At 35.3% G+C, this 26,956-nt stretch overlaps 5 protein-coding genes across 9 annotated transcripts; 3 read left to right on the top strand and 2 right to left on the bottom strand.

Annotated features, from left to right (window-relative positions):
• Window positions 1-299: 299 nt before the first annotated feature.
• On the top strand, window positions 300-5,928 carry LOC104701941 (exportin-T). 5 transcript variants are annotated; one of them, XM_010417709.2, is made up of 16 exons: window positions 300-597; window positions 756-2,513; window positions 2,638-2,727; window positions 2,842-2,931; window positions 3,029-3,133; window positions 3,255-3,314; window positions 3,485-3,547; window positions 3,664-3,759; window positions 3,993-4,151; window positions 4,296-4,469; window positions 4,572-4,637; window positions 4,723-4,821; window positions 4,957-5,103; window positions 5,194-5,351; window positions 5,458-5,513; window positions 5,609-5,928. In XM_010417709.2, exons 2-14 carry the CDS (start codon window positions 798-800, stop codon window positions 5,281-5,283), a joined length of 2,955 nt encoding a protein of 984 aa, XP_010416011.2. In that variant the 5' UTR covers window positions 300-597; window positions 756-797; the 3' UTR covers window positions 5,284-5,351; window positions 5,458-5,513; window positions 5,609-5,928. The 5 variants fall into 5 exon arrangements, with proteins under 5 accessions (XP_010416011.2, XP_010416013.2, XP_010416012.2 ...); XM_010417711.2 differs by having other exon boundaries at window positions 753-2,513; XM_087456904.1 differs by having other exon boundaries at window positions 345-597; window positions 5,194-5,326.
• A 180-nt stretch (window positions 5,929-6,108) lies between these two features.
• Window positions 6,109-10,630, top strand: LOC104701939 (phenylalanine--tRNA ligase beta subunit, cytoplasmic). Its single transcript, XM_010417707.3, has 19 exons — window positions 6,109-6,313; window positions 6,422-6,477; window positions 6,584-6,681; window positions 6,797-6,926; window positions 7,031-7,146; window positions 7,253-7,319; window positions 7,528-7,569; window positions 7,819-7,860; window positions 8,090-8,166; window positions 8,317-8,443; window positions 8,519-8,686; window positions 9,005-9,133; window positions 9,222-9,323; window positions 9,445-9,576; window positions 9,672-9,746; window positions 9,832-9,939; window positions 10,057-10,152; window positions 10,257-10,340; window positions 10,427-10,630. Exons 1-19 carry the CDS (start codon window positions 6,256-6,258, stop codon window positions 10,493-10,495), a joined length of 1,776 nt encoding a protein of 591 aa, XP_010416009.2. The 5' UTR covers window positions 6,109-6,255; the 3' UTR covers window positions 10,496-10,630.
• Window positions 10,631-15,025: 4,395 nt separating this feature from the next.
• Window positions 15,026-17,269, top strand: LOC104701938 (putative receptor-like protein kinase At1g72540). Its single transcript, XM_010417706.2, has 5 exons — window positions 15,026-15,646; window positions 15,767-15,902; window positions 15,991-16,127; window positions 16,218-16,341; window positions 16,431-17,269. Exons 1-5 carry the CDS (start codon window positions 15,242-15,244, stop codon window positions 16,985-16,987), a joined length of 1,359 nt encoding a protein of 452 aa, XP_010416008.2. The 5' UTR covers window positions 15,026-15,241; the 3' UTR covers window positions 16,988-17,269.
• A 603-nt stretch (window positions 17,270-17,872) lies between these two features.
• Window positions 17,873-19,174, bottom strand: LOC104701937 (multiple organellar RNA editing factor 7, mitochondrial-like). Its single transcript, XM_010417703.3, has 4 exons — window positions 18,836-19,174; window positions 18,611-18,708; window positions 18,432-18,497; window positions 17,873-18,187 (listed from the first exon to the last, which is right to left on the bottom strand). The coding sequence occupies exons 1-4, from the start codon at window positions 19,102-19,104 to the stop codon at window positions 18,054-18,056; spliced, it is 567 nt and encodes a 188-aa protein (XP_010416005.1). The 5' UTR covers window positions 19,105-19,174; the 3' UTR covers window positions 17,873-18,053.
• Window positions 19,175-20,683: 1,509 nt separating this feature from the next.
• LOC104701936 (lipoxygenase 4, chloroplastic) lies at window positions 20,684-24,956 on the bottom strand. Its single transcript, XM_087459569.1, has 6 exons — window positions 24,288-24,956; window positions 23,902-24,182; window positions 23,168-23,732; window positions 22,489-22,685; window positions 21,811-22,382; window positions 20,684-21,562 (listed from the first exon to the last, which is right to left on the bottom strand). The coding sequence occupies exons 1-6, from the start codon at window positions 24,658-24,660 to the stop codon at window positions 20,806-20,808; spliced, it is 2,745 nt and encodes a 914-aa protein (XP_087315695.1). The 5' UTR covers window positions 24,661-24,956; the 3' UTR covers window positions 20,684-20,805.
• Between the last annotated feature and the right edge of the window lie 2,000 nt (window positions 24,957-26,956).

Here is a 26,956-nt window from a genome sequence, read left to right as displayed (position 1 = left end):
TTGATCAAAACAGAAAAGAATCAATCAGTTAAAATGAATAGTGCACTTGCCGAGATTGTCGGGAATGATGTATTCTTTTGTCTTTGTTGTATAGTGTCGAGACACATGTATTTTTGCGTGCTAGTTTTAGTTTTGGGACGATACAAAAGCCCATGGACCCGATTTCTTGAATTTTTGTTGGGTTATATTATTCATGTTACAGTCGGTTTTAAAACTTTGAAATTATAAATGCTGGCAATGAAAAATAATTTATTTCCTAAGATCTCCCTTATTTATTTACTCTAATAAATTTTTTTAGCAGGCCAAATAATAATTAAATAAAGTGTGTATAAAAAAAAAACCCTACGCTCCGTCTTCTTTCCAAGTCTCACAAATTTCTTCATATATATATATGTAAAATCTCCATAAGCTCTCATCAGAAACAAAAATAATTTATCGTCAAAAAAAAAACAAAAATAATTTATATTTACTAAAAAAAACCTTGAATTCGAAGAAGAAACTCAAAACTAGGGTTTCAAATTCCCCTTTTCTACTCAACAGCTCACTTCCAAAAATCGATCCTTTTTAATCGCATAATCGCCGAGATCCTTACTTCTGGTAAGCCCTCAAGCCAAACCCACTTAAAAAGTTTCGTTTTTTTCCCCTTCTTCTTTCTTCTTCTTCGTTATCAAAATCGAAGAGGACGGTGAAGGCTGAGAGAGCTAGCTGACGATACTAATCTGAGCCATTGTTTGACTTCTATACAAATTAAGCAGGACTGGATTTTGAATCTCGGTTTTAGAGGGTTGTTTAACACAATGGATGACCTTGAAAAGGCAATTATAATTAGCTTTGAATCTGGTGACTCGGCGTTGAAGTCTCGGGCGGTTGAGTATTGTCGGATAATGAAAGAAACTCCATCTATTTGTAGTATATGTATTGACAAGTTATGGCTTTGTAACGTTGTCCAAGTTCAGTTCTGGTGCCTGCAAGCGCTGCAGGATGTTTTGAGTGTTAACTATGGATCCTTGAGCTTGGATGAGAAGAGTTACGTCAGGAAATCAGTGTTTTCAATGGCGTGTCTTGAGGTTATTGATAGTGAGAATGCTGTTAGAGTTGTGGAAGGGCCACCGTTTGTAAAGAACAAGCTTGCACAGGTTTTGGCTACTTTGATCTATTTTGAGTACCCTTTGATTTGGTCTTCGGTGTTTGTTGATTTTATGGGTCACCTGAGCAAAGGAGCTGTTGTGATCGATATGTTTTGTCGGGTTTTGAGTGCCTTGGATGATGAGTTGATTAGCTTGGATTACCCTCGGACACCGGAAGAGATTTCTGTGGCTGCTCGAGTCAAGGATGCAATGAGGCAACAATGTGTCCCTCAGATTGCTAGAGCATGGTACGACATTGTATCGTTGTACAAGAATTCCGATCCGGATCTTTCTGCCACTGTGTTAGATTGCATGAGAAGATTTGTTTCTTGGATTGACATTGGATTGGTTGCAAATGATGCATTTGTTCCGTTACTGTTTGAATTGATTCTGTCTGATGGAATGTCTGATGAAGTCAGCGGTGCAGCAGCTGGTTGTGTCTTAGCCATGGTTTCTAAGCGGATGGATCCGCAGTCAAAACTGACCCTTTTGCAGACCCTTCAAATAAGTCGTGTTCTTGGTTTAGTATCCGGAGATGCTGAGTCGGAATTGGTAGCAAAAGTATCTGCTTTGCTTACTGGCTATGCTGTTGAGGTTCTAGAATGCCATAAGCGGTTGAACTCAGAGGAAACCAAGGCAGTCTCCATGGACTTGCTGAACGAAGTTCTGCCATCAGTTTTTCGTGTTATGCAGAACTGTAAGGTGGAATCTACTTTTAGCATCGTCCAATTTCTCCTAGGTTATGTTTCCACTCTCAAAGGCCTCCCTGCATTAAAAGAGAAGCAGCTGCTCCACATCACTCAGATACTTGAAGTGATAAGAATTCAGATATGCTATGATCCTATGTATCGTGATGACCTTAATTCACTGGATAAAGTTGGATTGGAAGAGGAAGATAGAATGTCCGAGTTGAGAAAAGACCTCTTTGTCTTATTACGTACAGTGGGCCGTGTTGCTCCCGAACTGACTCAGCATTTCATTCGTAACTCACTAGCAAATGCTGTTGAATCCACATCCGAGAGAAATGTCGAAGAAGTGGAAGCTGCTCTTTCGCTTTTGTATTCATTCGGAGAGTCTCTGACCGAGGAGGCCATGAAAACAGGATCTGGGTGTTTGAGTGAACTAATTCCAATGATCTTGACCACACAGTTCCCTGGTCATTCTCATAGACTTGTTGCACTAGTATACTTGGAAAATATAACTAGGTACTTGAAGTTTATTCACGAAAATTCCCAGTACATTCCCAATGTTCTTGGTGCTTTTCTTGACGAAAGAGGTCTGCATCACCAGAATGTTTATGTGAGCCGTAGAGCATGTTACTTGTTCATGAGAGTCGTGAAATTGTTAAAATCAAAGCTTGTACCATTCATTGACGAGATCTTGCGGGTAAGGATTTGGTTTTCTCTTGTCGACAGCTTCTTTGATCTAAGACAGTTACCCAATCCTGTAAATCAGATGTATTTGTTTCTTTACTTTTTTTGTCTAATCACATCGTTTTTTGAAAAATCAGAACCTTCAAGATACGTTGTCCCAGTTGACGACCATGAACTATGCATCAAGAGAACTTTCTGGAACTGAAGATGGTAGTCACATTTTTGAGGTTATGACTGCCCCTTGATGCTTCTGTTTTCATATATGAACGTCTGACTTGGAAAAGAAACTTGTTTCAGCACAGTAAAATATAATCTCTAACTCTTAATGTGGTTTTCTGTAGGCTATTGGCTTAATCATAGGGTTGGAGGATGTCCCAGCTGAAAAGCAGGCAGAGTATCTGTCTTTACTGCTTACCCCTCTTTGTCAACAGGTCTTTGTTTCTACCATTCTCTTGTTTCCTGAAACTTTTTGGCATCATTCATTGTCAGGTATACTCACTCTCTTTCCATATGATGTGATTGTACCAGATTGAGGCAGGAGTTCAGCAGGCGAAAGTTGCAAATTCAGAAGACTTTCCTGTGAAAATTGCAAATATCCAGTTTGCTATTGTGGCAATTAATGCTCTCAGCAAGGTTTGTTCTCCGTTAATTCTAGTTTCTCCAAAATACATCTTTCTGTATGTGAGATTTGTTACTAGGTACCTAAAATTTTGCCATTTCTGGGCTTGTTCTTACACTTTTGCTTAAAATTCAGGGCTTCAGTGAACGTCTTGTTACTGGGAGTCGTCCTGGAATTGGTCTCATGTTTAAGCAGGTTTGTATAAAAGTAGTTCTTTTTCCTCTTATTAATCATGTTTTGCTTTGCAACCTGTCTTTTAATGTTTTTGTACTTAATGCAACTTCAACTGTCGACTGTATTTAATTCACTGTCCTAGTTGAAACTGCTGTCTTTTTTAACAATTGGTAATCTTCTCCATAATGTAGACACTAGATGTACTTCTAAGGGTTCTTATTGCATTTCCAAAGGTGAAGCCTTTACGGAGTAAGGTATGAGTTTAGCTGTGTGTTAATAAGTAGACATATTGTAATCAGTAGTGTTCCATATTCCTTTCTATTAAGTTATTGATCACAGGTCAGTGAATAGCTTTTCCTCTTCTCTGCAGGTCACATCATTCATACACCGTATGGTTGATACCCTTGGATCCTCTGTGTTCCCTTATCTTCCCAAGGCCTTGGAACAGCTACTTGCTGATAGTGAGGTATAACGAAAAATTTCAAAGCTCACCTTACATAATTGATAATTCAATGCTCAACTGCTTTCATTTCCTCAAATTGATATTTATTTGAAATCCTACGATTCACTTCTTCTCTGAGAACAATATCTACTGATCAATATACTTAGTTTTGTGTAATGATGCTGCGTTGGGCACACTACACACTAATTTATAACTTCATCAACAAAAATTCATACTGTGTATGTATGTTGTTGCAGCCTAAGGAAACGGTTGGTTTCCTGGTATTACTCAATCAGCTTATCTGCAAGTTCAACAGCGCTCTCCGTGAAATACTGGAAGAAGTATATCCCGTGGTTGCTGATAGGATTTTCGATGTAATCCCAGAAGATGTTAATGAGGCTGAGACTGTTAATGAGGTACCATATTTTGTTTGGTTTTCTTTTTAGCTCCATCTCCGCACATGATTTCCTGGATATTGTGCAATTACAACTTGAGAATTGTTGATATCGTAGCATCCTTTATATCCAGTCATATATATATATGCTATTGTCCCTGTGTAGGAAATTAGAGAACGGATAGAGCTTCAAAGGACGCTGTATACATTTCTTCATGTGATAGCCACACACGATCTTTCTTCTGTATTTCTTACGCCCAAAAGTGGGGCTTACCTAGACCGTATGATGCAGCTGCTTTTGACCTCTTCCTGTAATCACAAGGATATTACAGTACGTAAGGTTTGTAAACACTTCCCTTCTGTTGCATATATTCATATACTTATGATGATCTTTATCGCTTACTTATTACCCTCTTCTTTTTATTCTTTGCCATAAATATAGGCTTGCGTACAGATATTTATCAAGCTTATTAAAGATTGGTGCGCCAAACCATATAGCGAGGAGAAGGTATGCCTGCTAAATAACATTTATAAACTTTCATTTCTTTATAGAAGAAGCACAAATGTCATGACCTAGGATTATTTGCTTTCAGGTTCCAGGTTTTCAGAATTTCATGATCGAAACTTTTGCAACAAACTGCTGTTTGTACAGTGTGCTAAATAAATCCTTCGATTTCACTGATGCAACTACTGTAAGCATAAGAAACTTCATTTCTCTTTCCTTTTTGGAGTTTTCTGTTAGTTACAGTTGTTGTATAAACTAGAGAGTGAATTCCAAAACTGACTGGATTTTCATTGTTCCCTATGCATCTGTATTATTGAAACAGCACGCCTTGTTTGGGGAAATCATCACGGCTCAGAAAGTGATGTATGAAAAGTTTGGTAATGCGTTTCTCATGTATCTGATGTCGAAAAGTTTTCCAGCAGCACATATCCCACAAGATTTGGCGGAGCAGTATTGCCAAAAGTTGCAGGTTTGATAAGTTTTTTTACTCCCTCAAACTACCGTAAGGTATAGATGAAATTCCTCTCGTCGTGTGCTTAAACATAGTTTCTCCTTGCAGGGTAATGATATCCGGGGACTCAAGTCATTCTACCAGTCCCTTATAGAAAATCTCCGGGTTCAACAAAACGGGGGTCACGTTTTCAGATAGCATTCGGAACACAGCTAGTTTTATAGAGAGAAAAGACTCTCAGGTCGATTCTGCTGCGAGCTCTAAAGGTTTTACCAAATATATATATATAAAAAAAAAAAATCTCTTCCTTGTCTTTATAGACTAAAGATTGAAGCAATGTGTGTTAATAAAATGTGTGCTATCTCTTTGTAGGTTTCTCCAGATGTAAATAGTATTTGCCAAATGTCTACTTGAGAGGGCAACAAAAGGTTTGTTTTCACCATTCTAAGATCAGATCCTATTATTTTATACTGTTGTTGTTGTTGTCTTGTGTTGATGATTTGTTTGTCTCTCAAATCTGCAGATGTATCCTTTTCCAGTAATCATGTTCTTGATTCAATCTCCGAAGTAGTAGTGTTTTTACTCGAGAACCCCAAGGCCCTTGCAAGTTCTTCCAGTGCAGATTTGCTGTTTATTTTCGTTTTGCGCCTTTGTTGTGAGATTGTGTCTATAAAAAAAAAAAAAAAAAGGAGCCGGTCTTATCTCCAAGTTTTGATGATGATTATGTTATATAACTTTCTTCTACATTCCATGTTTTCTTTACTTTTGTCCATGAAAATACTTAAGAGAAAAACTCTGAGAGGGATATATACTTAAGACAGAGACACCAAAATTTTGGCTGAAGGTTTTGTTTTCTCTAATTTATTTTATTTAATTAATTAATATGAAATCATTTTAGTTTATTTTATAATTTACAAAGCTCAACTCGGTTTTAGCTTAGCTTCAAACAAGTCTCATTAATATTTAATTAACGAATTTATTAATAATTAAATAAAAGGGAAAAAATATGTAAGGGTATAAAAGTGGAAAGTGGTCGTCTTCTTCTAACTTGGCTAAGCCTTTTGCACTAATAAAAAAAAAAAAAAAACGCTTAGTGAGAGAAACCCTAGCCCCCCCCCCCCCCCTAAATCTGCTGCACACACACTCGAGAGAACTCGAAAAGATCGGAGAATGCCTACCATCAGTATTGGCAGAGACCGTCTCTTCGCTGCCCTTGGAGAATCCTACAGTAATTTCATTCAATTTCTCTCTTCTACTTTCAAATCTGCTTCTCTTCCTCTCTGATTCCTCCTCGTCTTCTTACCTTTTTTTTTAAATTTGAATTTGAATTTGATAGCTCAGGAAGAGTTCGAGGATCTGTGTTTCCGTTTCGGTATCGAGCTTGATGATGTGGTGAGTGAGTGTGTTCGAATTATCTCCTTGGTGAACGTCTTATGTTGGTTTAGATTTTGAATCCTAATTAAGTTTTTTTTTTTCGTTAATCTTAATCGATGAGTAGACTACTGAGAAGGCAATTATAAGGAAAGAAAAACACATCGAAGAAGAAGCTGATGAAGATGAAGAAATCATCTACAAGATTGAAATCCCTGCCAACAGGTTTCAATTACGACTCCTCCTCTAGCTATAGCTATGTATGTTGTTGTTGAAGATAAGATAAATTAGGGAATTGATGATTGTTTTGGTACTTTTGTTATCTTATATCTATATGCAGATATGATTTGCTTTGCCTCGAAGGGCTTGCGCAAGCTCTTCGCGTTTTCAACAAGAAACAGGAGATACCTACGTATATCCTTGCTGACATTAGCAAAGACAAGATGCTTCAGATGAATGTTAAACCTGAGGTTTGTAATAGATCTTTATTTTCACAACCATTACCTTCCTGATTTGTTTCCTTCATGATTGAAAAGTTTCTGAATCTTTAGTTAATTTTTTCCACCTGTTGTAGACATCGACGATTCGTCCATTTGTTGTATGTGCTGTTTTGAGAGGTGTTTCCTTTGACGAGGCTCGCTACAACAGCTTCATTGATCTTCAGGATAAGCTGCATCAGAATATTTGCCGGTAATTCACAGGATCAATTTCGGTTTTTGTTGCATCATTGCAGTTATTAGCTACCATCATTGTGGCTTCCATCGGTTTCTACATTTATCTTATCTACATATTTCAGGCGAAGATCCCTGGTTGCAATTGGAACTCACGACCTTGATACATTGCAAGGCCCATTCACATACGAGGTAATTATGTGTTATCATCTTTCCTATTCTTGTTTTTATCTCTCTCATGTTCCTCTACATGTACATTTTGTGTATCTGATCTAATTTGGTGTGCTTCTCATCATCAAACTTTCATACAGTATGTTCCTTTCAATTTATGTGGACACATTCTTTTAGTTGAGCTTTTTCTGTGAGCCATTGACACTATGGTCTTACTATTATTTTTCAGGCTCTGCCGCCAACGGATATAAATTTTGTACCTTTGAAGCAAGTAAGTCAATATTCTTATGGGTTCATTACCTTCAACTAGTGTCTCTGACTAAAATTTATGTGCCTGGTGTTTCTTGGTCAAATTCTTAAATCATTCTTTTTCCTCTGTTATAACGATAATGGTTTTTTATTTTATTGGTTAAAACATTTAGTCATTTTCATTTCTGGTACAATTTCTCGCAATTACATAGTGAAAATTTAGTTCAGGATGGTTTCATATATGTACCTAATCCTAATTTCGTGGTCGCAGACAAAGAGCTTCAGGGCTGACGAACTAATGGAATTTTACAAGGTAAATAGTTTAACTCTTACTCTGGTCATTATGTTGTTGCTTTTGTGAAATTCTTATTTCTTTGAAGCAAACAATCGACGAAATATATCCCTGAACTGATACTTGGTGGACATGTATTATGAGTTTAAATAAGTGTTTACATACTGAATAACTAAGTAGGCTCTCCGAAGGATTTTCCTCTGCCATGTAACCTTATTGTGTGATTGATTGTCTTTACTTTTGTTTGCAGTCAGATATGAAGCTAAAAAAAATTCTACACATAATCGAGAATTCACCCGTCTTCCCTGTATTATACGACAGCAAAAGGTATTTGGTTCTTCCTAGTACCTATTAAATTAACTTTGGTTAAGTAAGATATCTATCAATCTATAATAATTACTTTCTTGACCAATCACAGTGATTTTCATATCATAAATGAATTATGTAGTGAAACATAATGAAAGTTCACTTTTGCAGAACTGTGCTGTCGTTGCCACCTATTATCAATGGTGCACATTCTGCAATTACACTGCAGACAAAGAATGTCTTCATTGAATGCACAGCAACTGATTTGACGAAGGCCAAGACTGTTCTGAATACAATGGTATGCTGCAAACAGATCAGAACTAGTGTGCTCAACTTAAAATCAATATCTAACTAGTCATTCAACATGTTCCAGGTTACAACTTTTTCAGAGTATTGTGAGAGAAAGTTTGAGATTGAGCCTGTTGAAGTTACATATGATGACGGGAAGTCATACATCTATCCGGATTTAGCTGTCTATGATATGGAAGTTTCTCTCTCTTATATTACAGACTCAATTGGAGTCTCTTTGGAGGTGGAACAGGTAATATATACATCACTGCTGTCAAGTTGTTATAAATGAACCAATCTCATTTCCTTTCTTGAGATGGCTATTTTAGAAACCTTAGCTTTGTATACGGATTTATCCTTCTACCTGTAGCTAGTGTTTTCATAAAAATCTGTATGCATCATTTGGGTTTAATGCAGAATACAAAGCAAACTGTTACTTCTCATGGCCTGAAATTTTCTGTTATCGGTTTCACATGCCTGCTGTGATTTTCCTTCTGTCTCAGGTCTCTAAATTCTACTCTGCAATGATTTTAATCATTTTTTTTTGTGAAATGGGCTTCGTATCTTTCAGGTTACAAGTCTGCTGACACGAATGCAACTACATGCTGAGCCAGCAAAGTCTAGTGATAACCAATGTGCCATAAAAGTACATGTACCCCCCAGCAGGAGTGACGTTCTCCACCCTTGTGATGTTATGGAGGTATATTTTGACAATCCAAACCTTTCTGTGTTGCTGCCGTTTTGATGATTCTCTATACAACTAATTAATTTTACTTATATTTCACCAGGATGTTGCCATCGCCTATGGTTTCAATAACCTTCCAACAAGATCACCTGCTTCGATAAAACCACTGCCTCTGAATGAGCTCACCGATCTTCTCAGAATAGAGGTATTAGTACCTCCATTTTGATTTTGCATCAGCTCACAGTGATCTGTGTTTTACGTGAAGTTAACTTTTAAGCATTTGTTTCTCTTTCTCACGAAGGTTTTCTTTGTATTTTGAATTTTAGATTGCCATGAATGTGTACACTGAGGTGGTAACGTGGCTACTATGTTCGCGCAAGGAAAACTTTGCGATGCTAAATAGAGAGGATGATAACTCAGCAGTAATAATTGCGAACCCGCGGTCTGCTGACTTTGAGGTTCGTCTCGAGTCCTATGGTCATCTCTTTATAAACTTCTTTAATGCTAGTGCTGTGCTAATTGAGGAAAATTGTTTCATTTTATGTGGTAATAGGCCATGAGGAGGACTCTCATGCCTGGAATTTTGAAAACTGTTGGCTCAAACAAAGACCACCCTAAACCAATTAAGGTAAACATCTCTGGTGACTGATTAGCTAGATATGAGATTTGAATGTTGCTTTGATGACAAAAGTTATTTCTTTTGGTTCAAAAAGATTTATGAAATCAGTGATGTGGCAATGTTGGATGAGAGCAAAGACGTTGGTGCATCCAATCGACGCCATCTTGTTGCACTACATTGTGGTGCTACTTCTGGATTTGAGGTATGGATTTCCTTTGTTAGCCATATAGTATTTTCAATATATTAACGTATATGTTCACAACTTAATCAATTGATATGCTTCAATTGATATGCTTTCTCTGTACAATTCTTGATTCAGCTTATCCATGGCCTCGTCGATAGAATCATGGAAGTGATGGCAATCCCATTTGTACCAGTCAATGACAATACCGGATACTATATAAAGCTCTCTCAAGTAAGCTCTCTCCATTTTATCCACAAGCATCTAATGCTTTCTCATAATCGACTCGCTCAAGATCCTAATCTCTCTGTCGCTCTCTCTATTGCGTTCTGTAACAGGAGCCTGAGTTTCTACCGGGCAGGCAAGCTAGCATCGTTGTCCGAGGGAAACAAATTGGGAACTTCGGGATCGTGCATCCACAGGTACACTCAGATGTGTATGCTTGTTAAAATCCAAAAACTTGCCAGATTATTATTGGTTTCCAATCGTTTTATTTTGTTTCGTTCAGGTTTTGAACAACTTTGACATCCCTGATCCATGCTCTTTCGTGGAGATAGACGTCGAAGCCCTCTTATAGAAAAGAAACCAACCAAGTGTTTTCATTGTTGTCTCTGTGATTTACAAACATTTAACTACTCAGTTGTTTTTGACCCCATTTGTTATAATTAATTTATATTCTCAACTTTTTCTCGATTATAATATTTTTTTGGAAGATACGTGTTTTTTAAAAGTGATGTTAAGAAGGAATCAATAATATATGGCCAAAATTTTAAAGCTAACTAATCTAGATTCTTAGAAACTAAGAAAAAGAATCTAAAACCTAAAAATAGTGGTCTACTCTTTTAATTTAAGAAAATACAGTCTAATGTAGATTATTATTTCCCCTAATTGTTCCTTTTTATAAACGTGAAGTAGTTTGATCTTAAAGGTGGCGTTGAAAATGTCTACGAGACGTAATGAAGATTATTTTGGCACTATGTGTATGTGTATGTGTATGTGTATGTGTATGTGTACATGTGTATGTGTATGTGTATGTGTAATATTTACATACGTATAAACAGAACGGGACTTGAATCGAAACAATTTTTAAGAGAAGTACATAATATAATACACGTGATCGTCTTTGCTCTAATAAAATATCGATATGAAATGGACCAAGGTCAAAAGCAACCTCTGATGATGCTGATGCCACACTCCGCGGCTGCCGTAAAACAAAACAACACCTCAATTCTCAATATTATATGTATATCTTTTTTTAAATATTCTACTATATTAATTGGGAAGTATAAATATGAAACTAACTTTAAAATGTATAAAAAATTATATTCACATGCCATTAAAAAACTTAATTAATTAATTAATCTTTATTAATTATTAATAAACAAAAAAAATATTAACAAATCAAATTAAATTAAATCTTTTTTTGTTAAAGAAATTAAATTAAATCTACAAAATTAAATAGAAACTATTCGAATTTAAACTAATTTGTACTTGAAAATAAAATATATTATTAAAAAATTAACAGCTAAGATTTTAAAAATCTAATCGAATAAAATCTACAACTACAAATTTTATCAACATTTTTTACCAGCACAAGTTAAAAATTTTATTAAAAATCTAATAGATAAAATCTATATCAGTTCCGTTTAACAATTTAGATTTTAAAAATTAATAAATAACATAATAATAAAATAATTTATTACAAATTTTCATCAAAAAAAAAGTTTAGCCCGCGGTTTTCCGGGGGTTAGTAGCTAGTACTCAAGTATTTGGGATCCAAATTTCTTGTATATATATATTGAAACACCTGAAATCATGATTACATTTCTCTCTTTTTCGTCGCTTAAATCTTTTTCAATCACACATTTTTCTTCGTATGGTAAGAAAAGTAAACTAAAAGTAAAAAGTATTTTACATTCAAAAATTCAATATTTCACCGTTACTTCCTTGTAAATAAACCTGAAGTAGTTTGATTTTAAAGTGGCGTTGAGAATGTATATGAGACGTAATGAATATTATTTTTGGCACTTGTATGTATGTGTGTGTATATGTACATACGTAATATGCACATACGTATAACAGAACGGGACTTGACGTGTTTCTTTTTAAGGGACTTAACGAGTTAAATTCTTTCGATTCAAGTGTTTATATATACAATTTAAGAAAATTACATAATACATGTGATCGTCTTTGTTCTAATAAAATATCGATATGAAATGGACCAAGGTCAAAAGCAACCTCTGATGATGCCACACTCCGCGGCTGCCACAAAACAAAACAACACCTCAATTCTCAATATTATATGTATATCTTTTTTCAAATATACTCAAGTATTTGGGATCCAAAATTCTTGTATATATATATATTGAAACACCTGAAATCATGATTACATTTCTCTCTTTTTCGTTGCTTAAATCTTTTTCAATCACACATTTGTCTTCGTATGGTAAGAAAAGGAAACTAAAAGTCAAAAGTATTTTACATTCAAAAATTCAATATTTCACCGTTAGTTCCTTCTATAATCGGTTTGATTGGTAACGTAGCTAAAGTTATAAGCTGAAACTGTAAGCTGTTATGAAATAGTGCAAAGCTGTAAGAAAGAGTTGTACATGAAAACTATACAAAAATGTTAATAGTAAAGGTTTTAATAAAAATTTTGGTTCAGCTTTTGGTAAAGTTTTTGTAATCCGTAAAAATTCAAAGCTATGCAATTTGTAATACTTTGTTTGTGTTACCAATCACTACCATTGATATGTTTCACACTTTGAAGATATATTTGAATATATTCATCCATTCCATCGTTTTTTTTTTTACTTTAGTCACTAGCCGGTTAGATTGAATTGAATGCATTGATCTCATTCATATTATTCTCATTCAAATCCAAAAATATTTCTGTAATGATGAAGTCTAGCGCCACTTGAAATTCCAAGTCAAATTAGTTAAACCAACTTGCAACCAAGTTAGTAGTTCACTTCGGGGTTTAGTTTCCATTATATTTTGAAATCACATATACCATCTACATCACTGTATAAACAAACATATGTAAAATTATAATTAGCATAGTTTGCTACACCCTCTAGAAGCAATTGATGAACATTAATAAGATAAGTGAATTTGAAGATTTTTACATCATGTCACATCGTGCTAAATGTGACACAGACCGCTACTATAACACAGTTCACATCTTTATTTAAGCTAACGTTTTTCTTTCTCAACCAGTGTATGGGTCAAGTGTCACTAATTTCGGAGTGAGCATGTTTTTGATTAAAAAAAATAAGTTTCCCGTATAGCCTATCATCTTGCATAAAATATCCAAAGCTAAATCCAAATGACAATAGTTGCAACATGTTCTCTGAAGTAGAATCAAACTCCGAATCTCACGGATTTAGGCTATAAAACCCAAATTACACTCAACCACGCACGCGAATTTGTTTGAGCCAACTTACTAAGATGCATCACTTTTCTCATCAAACTATTAACGATTGCCAAACTATAGATATCCCTTTTGTCCAATGAAAAGCTACATAACTTTTATATTCTTAAGATATCTCCTTAAAATCAGATTCCTCAAAAAAAAAAGCACTGCGAAACTATTTTTAATGATACTATAGTTTATAGGATTGAAGAAAAATGAGAGACTAGGTTAACGATAAAAGTATTTAAAAATTGAAATTGAGAAACGAACTTTTCAATAGAGGGTTAAAATATATGGCAATGAAGTTGTTGCCATGTCGCTCTCAAGAAACTTTAAAATGTTCAAAAGTAAATTAATAATAATAATGAACAAATTGACCTTAACGAAAAAGCAAATCTCCGTTTTCGTGTTCGTATATAACTACTCCCTCCGTTTCAAAATATAAGATGTTTTAGAAAAAAAATTTGTTTCATAATATAAGATATTTTTAAGTTTGTATACAACTTTTAGATTAGTTTAGTATTTTATATTATGCAGTATTATTTCTAATTTGTTGAACTTGTTAAAAGTAAAAACTTCTAAATCTGCGTGCTTTAGTTAAAACATCGAATATTTTGAAACAAACACAATACTATTTTTGAAAGTGCACCATCTCATACGGCTACCACGTAGTATTTTGAATTTGATTCACACAAAATAAAATACAAATTAACATAATTTTCTTGCGCATGCAACATATAGTTTAAGTGTGACACGACACGAGCAGATTTAGTGGAATTTTTATTTTTAATTGGTTATACAAAATTTAGTGGAATTCTTATATTTAAATATAAAAAACAAACTTGGATTTTCTTAATCTTCAGAAGAAAACAAAAATGGTAGATCAGTATCTAATGAGATTTCTATAAATTTCATCATTAGGAATTTATTAATCACAGTTGTTATATTATTATTCATAATACAAGGAAAAACAAAGAAAAAGAATAGATTTGACAACAGTGATTGTATTTTTTTCCCTTGAACAACTCAGCCTAACGGAGAAAACAAAGGGTACAAGTCAATGGTGTGGCCAAATGTATTGGCTTACATTCCAACTTCACAAAAAGAGAGAAAAGTAATCCAACCTCTTATTATTTTGTTCGTTAAATTTTAAATTAATCCAACTGATTAATATTGTTATTGACAGAACTAACATAATATATTTGACAGAAGCAACCATTTCTTCTAGATGAAAATGAATATATGATACATATATAACCAATTCATTAACAACTTACAAGTGTATGATAGTCCATTAAGCACAAAAAAAAGAGTATGAGATGGCTTGAGATAGTCAAAGTATTTTCTAATAGATCCAAAGATGCCTCTTGCCTCCGGAAGTGTCCACGTAATATAATAATAACACACACCTTAGCTATCTATTTTGAGAATTTTGGTCTAAATTATCATATAACTAACTAAAACATTAGATTGGGATTAAAAAGGTAAAACAAATAAAGTAAAGTAAAAAGTGGTTATTTTTGGTGATTTGGAAAACTATTTTATGCAACTTCCTTCATAAATAGATTTTTGTGTCAAAAATAAAGTGTGAAATTTCAAAAACAATGAAAGAGTGTTGAACAAAAAAACTTACCCATTTGCATATTTTATTCACATTTGATTTATATACATCTTGGATGGCTTTATAAGACTACAGACTTACTTTTTGGAGTCTTCACCCATCTCTCACCTCTCTCTTTCTCTCTCTCTCTCTCTCTCTCTCTCTCTCTCTCTCTCCAATTTCTAATCATTTTCAAAGAAGCTTCATACTTCTCTATATATATTTCATTCAGCAAAAAATATAAACCATAAATCAAAATATAGACAAAATCTGGTGAAAGAAAAACAGAGAGACTCTTTCAGTTTCAAATGAAACCAATGAGATTTTCTTGGAAAAATATATGTCTTCCCATAAGCTGCATCAATAATAACACAAACCAGAAGACTACAACAAACCCATCAAAGGAAAGACTTCTTCTGCTCTCCAGACAGAACTCTGTTCCAAGCAAAGTCTACATGTCTGATTTCAGCAATTCAACCATCTCACTCAACGACCTCTCCAGCTCTTTCCTCGTAAGCATTCACATCTTCGCCTACGAAGAGCTCAAAACGATCACACAAGGCTTCTCAAAGTATAATTACCTTGGTGAAGGAGGATTCGGGGAAGTCTACAAAGGCTTTGTTGATGATAGCTTCAAGACTGGTTTAAAAACTCAGCCTGTTGCTGTTAAGGCCTTGATAAGAGAAGGTGGACAAGGCCATAGAGAATGGCTGGTAATGATTTATCTACATCTGCATATTTTTGGATCATACATTTCAAGTATTATAGTACAAGGTAATATGAGCATGGTATCATAGAAACTAACGAAAAAACGTTTCTTTGAGATTCTGCAGGCTGAAGTTGTAATCCTTGGTCAGTTGAAGCATCCCCATCTGGTGAATTTGATAGGATACTGCTGTGAGGATGACCACAGGCTTCTAGTCTACGAATACATGGAACGAGGCAATCTGGAAGAACATTTATTTCAAAGTGAGTCGGTTAAAAGACCAAAATCATACTAGAATTCAAAATAAGATGCAGATTACTAACGATATGAGTACTATTTGGCGCAATGCAGAGTATGGTGGAGCCTTGCCTTGGTTAACAAGAGTGAATATTCTACTTGGTGCTGCGAAAGGCCTTGAGTTCCTTCACAAACAAGAGAAACCTGTCATATACAGAGATTTTAAGCCTTCCAACATCCTCTTGAGCTCGGTAATTCGAATGCTTCTCGTCTTATATTTGCATTACTAAATATCTATTGTTATGTCAAATAACTTGAAGTCTCATATCTGAAACTTACAGGACTTCAGCTCTAAGCTTTCAGATTTCGGATTAGCCACAGATGGATCAGAGGAAGAAGACTCAAACTTTACCAAAAGTGTAATGGGCACAGAAGGCTATGCAGCTCCAGAATACATCTCAGCAGGTTAAAGAAAGAACATAAAGATAAGGCTACTTGCTATAAACCACATAGCCGTTGCATTCTTAGCTTACATGTTTCATGGTGCATTTCAGGTCATCTGACGACAATGAGCGACGTGTTCAGTTTCGGGGTGGTGCTTTTGGAGATGCTAACAGCTAGAAACGCGGTTGAGAAGTACCCGGCAAAGAAAGGAAGGAACCTGGTGGAATGGGGAAGGCCCATGTTAAAGGATCCAAACAAGCTTGAACGGATCATAGACCCGAGTCTTGAAGGGAAGTACTCGGTTGAAGGCATCAGGAAGGTAGCTGTTTTAACTTACCAATGCCTGAGCCACAATCCTAAGTCACGACCCACTATGACCACTGTAGTCAAGACCCTTCAGCCTATTCTAGACCTCAAAGACATCCAAAACGGACCGTTTGTGTACATAGTTCCGGTGGCAGGTTCAATTGAAGTTCATGACATCAAATGTAAAGATGATGTCAAAGTCGTAAAAGAGGAAACGGAGAAGGAGGCAAAAGTCTGCCCACGACGTCAAGCTGGTCAAAGGAAAAGACGTAAACACAAGGCAATGAAGTCTCGCGCAGTGTATTCAGACACTGCTTTGTATAAGAGTCTAGGAAGCAGTTTATATACCCCAGCCAACTAAAGTACGCACAGAAAGCAAAATTATTTAATTTTTATACAGGTATAGATACTAGGATACGTTAGTATATACATGGAAAATACCAAAAAGGTTGTGTTAGATAAATGAAAATAACCATAGGGTTTCATGAAACTCTGCAGATGTTGTGATAGAAACGTAGCTTAAAAAGTGAGCTACATAGATATTTAGCAGTCATTTTTCAATTTTGTAACCTCAGATGTATAAGTCTGAATTGTATGCGTGTTCAAAAGGGACAGTATTACTTGGAATCTTTTTCACCACAAAGACTCAACATCAAATCCTAAATTGACTGTAGTTCACCAACTAAGAATTTCAGTGGTAAGCTCGTTGTTCCTAGTCAATGTTTTAGAATCTGGGTACATACGCAAGCATGCTCATAATTCAGACAAAAATAGTTTCATATGAAGCCAAGAATCAGATCACATACCTTGGTCATGAAGAAAGACTTCTCAATCTTACCAAACCCCACTCAAAAAGACGTGTAGAAAAACTCTTCTGTGGTTGCTTTCGTCTCCTCTAATTTCTATATGGTCCTGATTGGCAAACGAACAATAAGAAGCAGACATTTGGTGGATCAGTCTATTTCTATGGAGACTTCAATACCTAACAGGTTATGTCACTAATGACAACTGAAGCAATACAGAGAACTGTGATGAATCGTGAAAGTGATGTTACAATACAGAGAAACTATATTATCGAATTTTCATGAGATCAGTAAAACATTACAGATCTACTACTGGCACTGGCTTACAATCATCACTTAACGTCAAGTTCTAGAATCCACGGAAATATAAGCAATAAACTAGAAGACACATTCCTGTTAGCTTCCAAATTCAGTAGCTAGACAATTATGTGGAATCTACTCAATGCCTCAAATTTATTGATCATTGATATATTGAATGAATTTTTTCTCTAACATTACACCTAGGATTCTTTACAACGAGCTCAAATTAGTAACACTAGAAGACATTCCAGAAAATCTTCTAGCTTGAGTGCCACACTGAAGCAAAAAGACTTCCAAATACTAAATTATATCCAACTAGATCAACTATTTCTTTCTTTTCCTCCTAGGCTTCTTTTTGACTACTCGGTTCTTAGCATCCTCATCAGTTTGATCTCGTAGCCAGTCCGCATGATACTTCTCATCGTAAGGAACAACCTCTCCATCGACAAACGGCTCTCCTGCAGTAAACAATACATGTTTAAGGGAAAAAGATATAGTGCTGCAGGTACTCAATTTAAAGGCTAAACATGTTTTTGTCCACAAAAGAAACACAGCAATATGAAGAATGATCACAGAATCTTAAAATCTTGAGGATATATGGGTCCAAAATTCGATTGTTTTCGTATGAAAAATCCAGCCTTTTGAAGCAACAACAAACAGAGCCAACGAAAAGAAACAAAAATTTAAGCAGCAAAATCAGACCTCCATATCGATTGTCACCATCAACTATAAATGAATCTGGTAGAACCCATCTAACATCAGGCAGAGCTGCAATCAAATACAAGCATAAGTTACAGCAAAACTAGGAATTAAAAAATGAACCAAAAAATCCAAAAGAAAGAAGAAGAGATTTGAAGTATCTATCAATGTTGTAATAATACATCTAATCTTGTAAGTCAAAGGTTCATGAACCCTGCAGCCAAATGCATAATAGTACTTTGTGGATACAGAGTATATCGATTTCTTCGCTTCTTCTTCGCTACACACACACACACAAACAAAGCAACCTCAAAATCAACATATATACCCCAAAAAAAACAAAGATTCGATTTTTATGGTTTTTGATTGCAATATATCGCTAAAGCTAGGGTCTTTTGATAAGTTACCTCCCAAGAGCCATGGCTAGGGTTTTGACAAAGCCTTGGACGATGTGATCACGAGGTGGGTATCCATTGGGAGGCTTCATGAGCACAAGCCAGTGCTTGTAATCGCATCCCTCCACTAAACTCGGCACCGGTGGTATTACTAACTCAGAGCAACGAGTCGCATCCGAGTTAACAGAACCGGAGCTGCCGGAGAACGGAAATAACGGAGCAAGTCTAAACCGGACGGCCGCCGTCAAGTTTAACGGTCTTCTGATGATGATGCTCGCCATTGATATGGTTCAACAATAAACGTGAGAGCCTCCAAGTGAGGCAGAGGTTCCGTTTCTTTCTACGTTTCAGTTCAGAGACCGTAAACCGATATATGGTTTGCTTTTGGTTCGGCTTTCAGATTTTATCATAGGAGCTGAACCAATTTAGTTTGGTTTTGATTTGGTTCGATAATATTATATTTCAATTGATATTACAGATATTCGAATTTAAAGAAATATATATAGCTAAAAGAATAAAAAATTTTGGTTATTCAGTTCGAATTAGTTATGTAAGTGGTATTTAGATCTATAGTATTATCATATCTATAGTATTTCTATAGATTTATTATACTAAATTGTATACAACTTCTGTGTGAGTCCTATTCAAAAAAGAAGTTTCTAACATTTTACCTTCTATTTCTTTTCCTAATTAATGATGAAAGTTTTAAAAAATGAAAATAAAATTAACCATAAATAAAATAAAATTATTGATTACCGGAAGTACGAAATAAAGAAAGCACGGTGATATTAGAAAACCAATAATAGATATCATAATTGCCTCCTTGTGAGACTCTATCTCTTCAATTAACTCCTGAAAAAACTGAATTACAACTACACTACTCAAAAAATAAAATCAGTTGAAAAAGTAATGAATAAAACTTTATGATTAGTCTCATCTGTTTTTAACTTGGAATCAGATTTTGTATATAATTTTTGATGATTGGTATTATTTGTCCTTGTTTAGGGTTAATAAACTATGTGAGACTAACTTATCTATTTATTAAAACAAACAAATTTAGCCATGTAGACATAGTTTTGTATTGAATTGTTTGGGTTGTGTGTTTTAAGAGATGTGATTTCAACTGAAATAAAATTTAATATAGAGCTGAAGAAGATTGATATGGAGGATTCCAATTTTGGGCATTAGTTGTGCATACGACATGTGATAGAAATCAAGTAGTTCATAAAAAAAAATCTCACAAATTGCTTTAGCAAATTTTAGAAATTCAAATATTGTAAACGCACATGTTTAAGGATGTCAAGAAACTAAAATTTTGATTGGTTTTTGGTTTTAGGCTTTCCAAATTTAAAATAAAAAATAAAGATAAAACAAAAAGACTAAACAAATTACAATTGAAGAAAGCAAAATTCAAAAACCATGATCCAAAATCCAAAAATCATAACAAAAAAAAACAAAAACTACAAAACATACTAATAGAAAGATATATATATTTATATATATAATATATACTAGTTAAAAATTATGCACAGAGGCTAGAAAAGGTCATGACTAAAGTCAGTCATGAAATAGTTAAAAACATAATACATGGTTTTTTTTTTGTGGGCAATTTTTGCCTCGGCGAAGTCGCAATAGCTTAACTTTAGTCACAATTTTTTAGTCACAAAATCTCTGTGGCTAGATTCGAATATATTTACCAACATATCCGAAGTGTTGGGACTTCTTGTTTTTTTTTTTTTTCAGGAAACCAAGAATATGTCAGAACTCAAAAGCAGAGGCTAATAATACTACTAACTAGAATAATCTTACCCAAAAAAAACTAGAATAAAACATATATTGATGTCGTTCGTCTACACACAATTTAATGTTCAATATACTAATGTTCTCATTAAATCCTTGGAAATATATTTACAATATCAGCAAATAAACCCTACAAATTATTTGCTTCAAAAAAATAAGCTACACTTAAAAAATAAGTACTTCTAAATCGATACACTATTAGGCACGCCTCTACACGTAACACCCGGTTCAGAACTCGGAGCCATCAACTCATACGGCAAAACCCCGGCTCCACACCGGTTCCTACGGCAAGGATCACTATTCCTCTTCTCTATCTCCTTCTCTATCCGTCCTATCTCCGCCGAGAATCCATAAAACGCATCTACGATCTCAGCATCTCCGGTCCATATCGACGGCTGTTGTCTCTCTCCGATATACTCCTCATCCGGCGAATGCGTCGACAATGTATCAACCACCGCCATAAACTTCGTCGTTTGCAACAAACTCGGCATCGACGAGAAAAAATACCTTTGAGGATCTTCCATAAAACTCGCGAACTCGGGGTCTGACTCGTCGGGAATCAACCGCCGCATCAACGGTGGCCGGTTCGGGACGTAACCGCCGTAAGGATATTGCCCGAAGTTGAGAGCAGCGTGTTGTGCTGACGCGAGCCAGACGATGGTGGTGATGATGGAGACGAGGTCTTCGACGGTGGAAAGCTCCGGCCACCAATCAGCGTCCCGGTGGTCGGCGTGACCAACGTTGATCGATTCTGAGTACCATGCTTGGAGCTCTGTGTCGGTTTGGATTAAGTTCGAGTTTGGGTAATAACGTTCCACGTAGGTTCGGACCCAGGTTTGGATTGCGGACCATAATAAGAGACCATCGTTGGCGTATGGGTAATCTTCGACAAGTAATTTCAAACCATGTGGTTGTGTTGAGTCAGGAACAGCCATTCCCCTGAAAATATTAAGAAAAAAAAAAAAAAAAATTAGATTCTATACAATTAACAACAATTATTACAAAAAAATAAACCAAATTTAACCAGACAAAAAAATATCTATCTTAGTAGTACTACTTACTATGTTATTTCCATTACTATGTCTACTACATTAATTATTACTATAAGTTTTGTTAGATTTATACATTTAGTTTAACACTAAGTTATAAATTGGGTTCAACGCTTAGTTTAGCGGATATTGAATTACCTTCGGATGAGATCAGCAGGGAGACCTTCCATATCGAACCGCCATTTGTTTTTGTAAGCAGCGGAACTAATCTCTAGACCGTATTGACCAGCTGTGAAGCACGATTCAATCACACCGTCCGCACTGATCAAGGTTTGGCGTGCCACGGCATTGATTTCCAAAGTGTACCTCATGTGAGGGTCTAATAATTTGAATATCGGATGCATTGCGCTTAATTGTCTATGAGCAGCTAATATAAACGGCTCCAAACACGCATGGGTGCGTAACCAATGATTGACAAGCTGGTGGACACCAGCGTCATTGGACCCAACGTGGGCCTTAGCTAGCTGCCACATCCAGTTGGAGGTTGCGTCTACAGGAGGTGTGACCACGCGCTTGGATTTTCGGTTTGAGCCTGACTGAGAGGGAAGGCTTAGCTCAATGGCTATAGGCTTGAGTGTGCCAAGACGGGTCAAGAACAATATGGTTCGAGTCGCGTAAGCCTTACGTCCATCGAGCGAGTTGATTCGATCTAGAAACGGTAAGTATATGTCATGGTAGTCCACCATAAACAATCGGTTCGTCTCTACCGCCTAAAGTTCAAAAAAAAAACAAAAAAAGATTAAAATCAGTAATTTACTCCAAATAAAAATCTAATTTTATAGTGTATAAGTTATTGAAGATCATGTATATTCGTACTTGTTGTACGGTTAAGCCGTCAAGGTGACCGATGATGTGGTCTTCGGTGAGAGCGGAGTGAAGACCTGGTCCATAGATTTTGGGGTCAAGGTTGCTGACCGGTGGGTAAGTTGTGACTCGTTCTATGTTGACTGGATTTATTCCAGCTATGGCTTGGCGTGCGAACTCGTCATCTCTAAGCCATGCGTATTTATCCTCTACATTAAAGTAAAAAAGAGTCATTAGATAATTTAAACTACTAGCATGATTCAAGTAAGCAGTTTAGATAGCTAATATAAAACAGAAACGCGCTTTTACTTAATTAAACTATGTAACTACCACCACTATACAAATTTAAACTTTTGGTGGATAACGAATAAACAAATGAATTAAGCACGTGAATCTTATTTCCTTTTAAAAGGAATCTAAGGGGAAGTTTCAATGTTGGTTCCAAATACACACAGCAGTGATGTACCTATAGGCTATAGCAAACCATAAAATAAAGGTAAAAGTTGGTAATGATTGGTCCTTAAACGGCATGTGATTGTACATGACTACATGTGTTAAACTTATGAACCTCGAATTATCATGTAGATATAAACGAGTTAATGACATAATTAAAAGATATGGTAGCTGTAAAAAAAAAAAAAAAAAAAAAAAAAAAAAAAAAAAAACTGTAAGAAGTAATTAATGTGCTTACTTGAAACTATTTTAGGAGTGTCGTATCTAAGCAGTCCTTCGCTGGATTTGTGGAGGCTAGTGACGATCTTAGGCAAAGGGAACTTCTTGAACATATCATCTTGAAACCCTAACTTGAGAAGTAAGCCTTCTTTGTAAAGACTATCGATCTCACCGAAGTTAGCGAAGTCCTCAGCCAATATACTAGCTTTTAACGAAGGTATGAGGTTATGTAAAACAGCCTTAAGTCTACACGCAGCAAAAGTGTTCTGCTTAGACTCTTCGAACTGCTCATCTCTTGGCACATACATCGGTAACGGTTTCTCCACCCGCCTCTCGGACATCAGATCCGTGTCTGTTGAAGACCGGCCGGTTCGACAGCGTCTAGGGTAAGGAAAGTCCCGACCACCAAATGTGGGACGGGATAGTTCACGAGATATGTCTGGATTTCCTATGTCGTTGTACACATCAAAATCATAGATTCTGTCTGATAGTTTCCTCTCTCCTTTCCCATTTCCTCTTAGATTCTCCAACTCTTTCTCCCTTAATGTTCTTAAACCGGAAGGTGTCTCGTTCGGCAAGTAAGGCTGCGTAATTTTCCAACAACAGTTAATTTTTCTATCCAAAATATATAATTGGACGTCACATTTTTAATAAAGACAATATTTGGACATTTGGACCCACCATGACATATTACTATATGACCACATTTAATACGTTATGTTGATGGGTTTTGATTAAGATTTAATTAATTACCTGATTAGTAAAGAAAATTCGTTTGGATGGATGGTCTTTTTGGGATTGGACCCAAGAGTTGCAAGGGAAGTGAACAGGGCCACATGCGAAACCTTCGATGGTGATGCTCTCAAGGAAGAACTCTTTTTGGTGTTTGTTGGTCACCATGATGGCTCCCGGCGAACCAAAGGCCGAATCAACCGTGAACTCCGCCGAGTAATGGACTCTCTCCGCCTTTAAATTCGATTTCTTTGACCAGTCTTTCAATACCGCCGCTTTACTCTTCTTTGGCTCATTCGTTTCTGTTACAAAGTTTGACAAAAAAAATTTGTTGGTAAATTAGTCTTAAGAAAATAAAAATTCAAAGTTTGACCAAATAAAATTTGCAATGTTTTTTAATGACTTACTTGGATCAACTTGGGTGCTAATAAGCTCCAAGACGACGTTCCTACCGATTTTATCAGTAAAAGCATCCAAATGCTTAACCAAAGTTTCTTTAAAATCCTCTTTGTTCTTGTTTCTCACCGTTACAACCGCTCTCACCTTAAACTTCACCGCCTTTTCCTCCTCCTTCATACGCAGCGTTTTAACCAAATCCTCGCTGATGGCGGCCACGATGCTGCCTGAGTTGTTAGCAGCTCTCATGGGTCTCGGTTCAAAAGGGTTGATAGAGAACTGCGTCCTCTGTGTCCTCTTTTTGATGGAGAAACGCGATTGAAACGGAAGTGACGATCTCTCGAGGATGAGACGAGAACCCATTATCTCATTAGCTAGGGCCATTTTAAACAAATTAGTACTACTAATTAATCTAAATCTGAGTGTTTTTTATTGATGAGATGGTAGAAAAGATAAAAATAAAAAAAATAAAAAAAAGCTTCAAGAATTGAGTTTGAGAGCTTTCTTTATTTGGTGCGATCTGATTACAAATAAGCGGCAGGTCACAGCTATTTATATGCCTTTAAGTCTGAGAGAGAGAGAGAGAGAGTAGAGAGACCAAAAGGAAAGAGAGCTTTTTCGCCGTCCACACGTTTTTTTAATTGGAATATTCGTAGTTACTTGTCTTCTTTCATTTCGTCAAATCATATTTTTATTCCTCTCTATATTAGTAACAAAAACACGAGAATTATTCAAAACTTGTTAGATTTTCTGAACAATACGGACACTTCAATGTTCAACTTCAACATAAGGTAACTTTTAGCACTTTTACTATTAACCAAAAAGAAAACTAAAAAACAAAAAGAGAGAATTATTGATACCTTCGAAAAATATATTCTTCGAGCGATTTTTTTGTTTATATTCTTTCGACTTACTTGCTTTTAACAAAATTTACAAAAGATTATATATAAATAAATATATACATAGATATTTTTGTCAACATTTTATATATTAAAAAAGGAGCTTCACAAAAAAAAAAAAAAAAGGAAGATCTCGTAATTGAGTCAAAACAGAGTTCCGGAGTCATCAGACACGAACGCGTCTTAAAAAAAATAAAAAAGTTGTGAAGGAAGCAAACGAGGAAGTTAATAATGACTTCATTATTAAATGACAATAATACCCCCTACTCTTTCCTGAATTGGTGTTTATATGTATCCCCGGGGATCGTCATGTAAAGTTGACATTTCCTTTTACTTTATTTTTTTATTTAAATAAATAAATAAAGATCACCACAAGGCTCACAAGTGAAGTAAATTAATAATTCGAGCATCGGACTTTGAAGATCGGTTTGTGATAGTTTAATGAAACAGTGGCTTTGATACTGTATATATGAGAAAAATATAAAAATAATTGCATGGAAAAATAATTTTAAATATAACCGGAAATGATGATTATATTTTGGGCTCCATGACTCCATCAAAGAAAGTTGATCATGTACCAGACATACATATATATGGCATATATACACTCAGTGTAAATTTACTATTCAGAAATTGCCCACAGAGTAGTAGTAGTATCAAACTGTATATCGGATTAGTAAAATCACATGAACTCTCGCCAGCTTCGATAACATTTACTTTTAATATCGGATTAAAAAGTAATAAGTAAATTTCAAAAATATCCTTTATGTAATATCATTTTTCAAAAATACTACATCTTTCAAACTTTACCCAAAAAACTACTAAAAAATTACAAATTTTGAAAATTTGTGTGTAAGCTTATAAATATTAACAAATGCTATCACACTTTTAAGAAGGGATAACTCTTACATAGTATAGTCATAGCCACCATTCTGGTACAAGAAGTTGCCCACGCGCCGCCTCTTGGGTTTGGCTAGTTAGTCACTTTTAAGAAGGGATAACTCTTACATAGTATAGTCATAACCACCATGAAAAGTTCGTTAAAGTATTTAGACTTTTACTAGTATACGACTAGATTAATTAACTTATTAGTCTATGCTAATTCGCACCTAATTAGATATACATTTATGATCTAATACATTATACATATAGTGGAAATGGAAATAGTTTTTCAACATAACTTTTTTTTTTTTTTTTTTTTTGTTGTCTGAGAATTCTACATAACGAAAACACAACATTGACCTAGTAGCGTTATAATTATAAATCGTATTGACCAATTATTCTGTTGGATGTATGTAGCGGGAGCATGGTCGTATTATACTATTAGTTAAGTCTTAAGGTTTTGTCTCCGGCTTCTCATGACCATGCTACTCGCGTTCGGTCGATATGACTTCAACGAAACTATAATCCGCAGACATGCGCAACAAAGTCAAACATATATAAAAATATGAAAATATGAGCTAGTTGAAAGTTGAAACTCAAAAAGAAAGCTATACACATCAATATATATATATATATATATATATATATTGTAAAATACATACGTTGTCGCTAGTTCAACGTACGGGTTTACCTTTGATTCTTTATTTTGAATAACATCATGACACGTTTGAATAATTTTACATTTGAACTCTTCGTACACCTAATTAAATTTTCAACGGCAAAGACCGTGCTAATTTTTTTTTAGTTTTTGTTCTTGTAAATTTTATAATTAAGTTTTAAGCACAAAAAATTGTGCAAGCACGTGAAATATAAAAGTTGTGAACGTGAGACTCTCATGC

The sequence above is a fragment of the Camelina sativa genome, chromosome 7 (genome assembly GCF_030686135.1).
Source record: "Camelina sativa cultivar CO46 ecotype springtype chromosome 7, ASM3068613v1".
NCBI lineage: Eukaryota > Viridiplantae > Streptophyta > Magnoliopsida > Brassicales > Brassicaceae > Camelina > Camelina sativa.
This window is presented reverse-complemented; position numbering and strand designations above follow the sequence as displayed.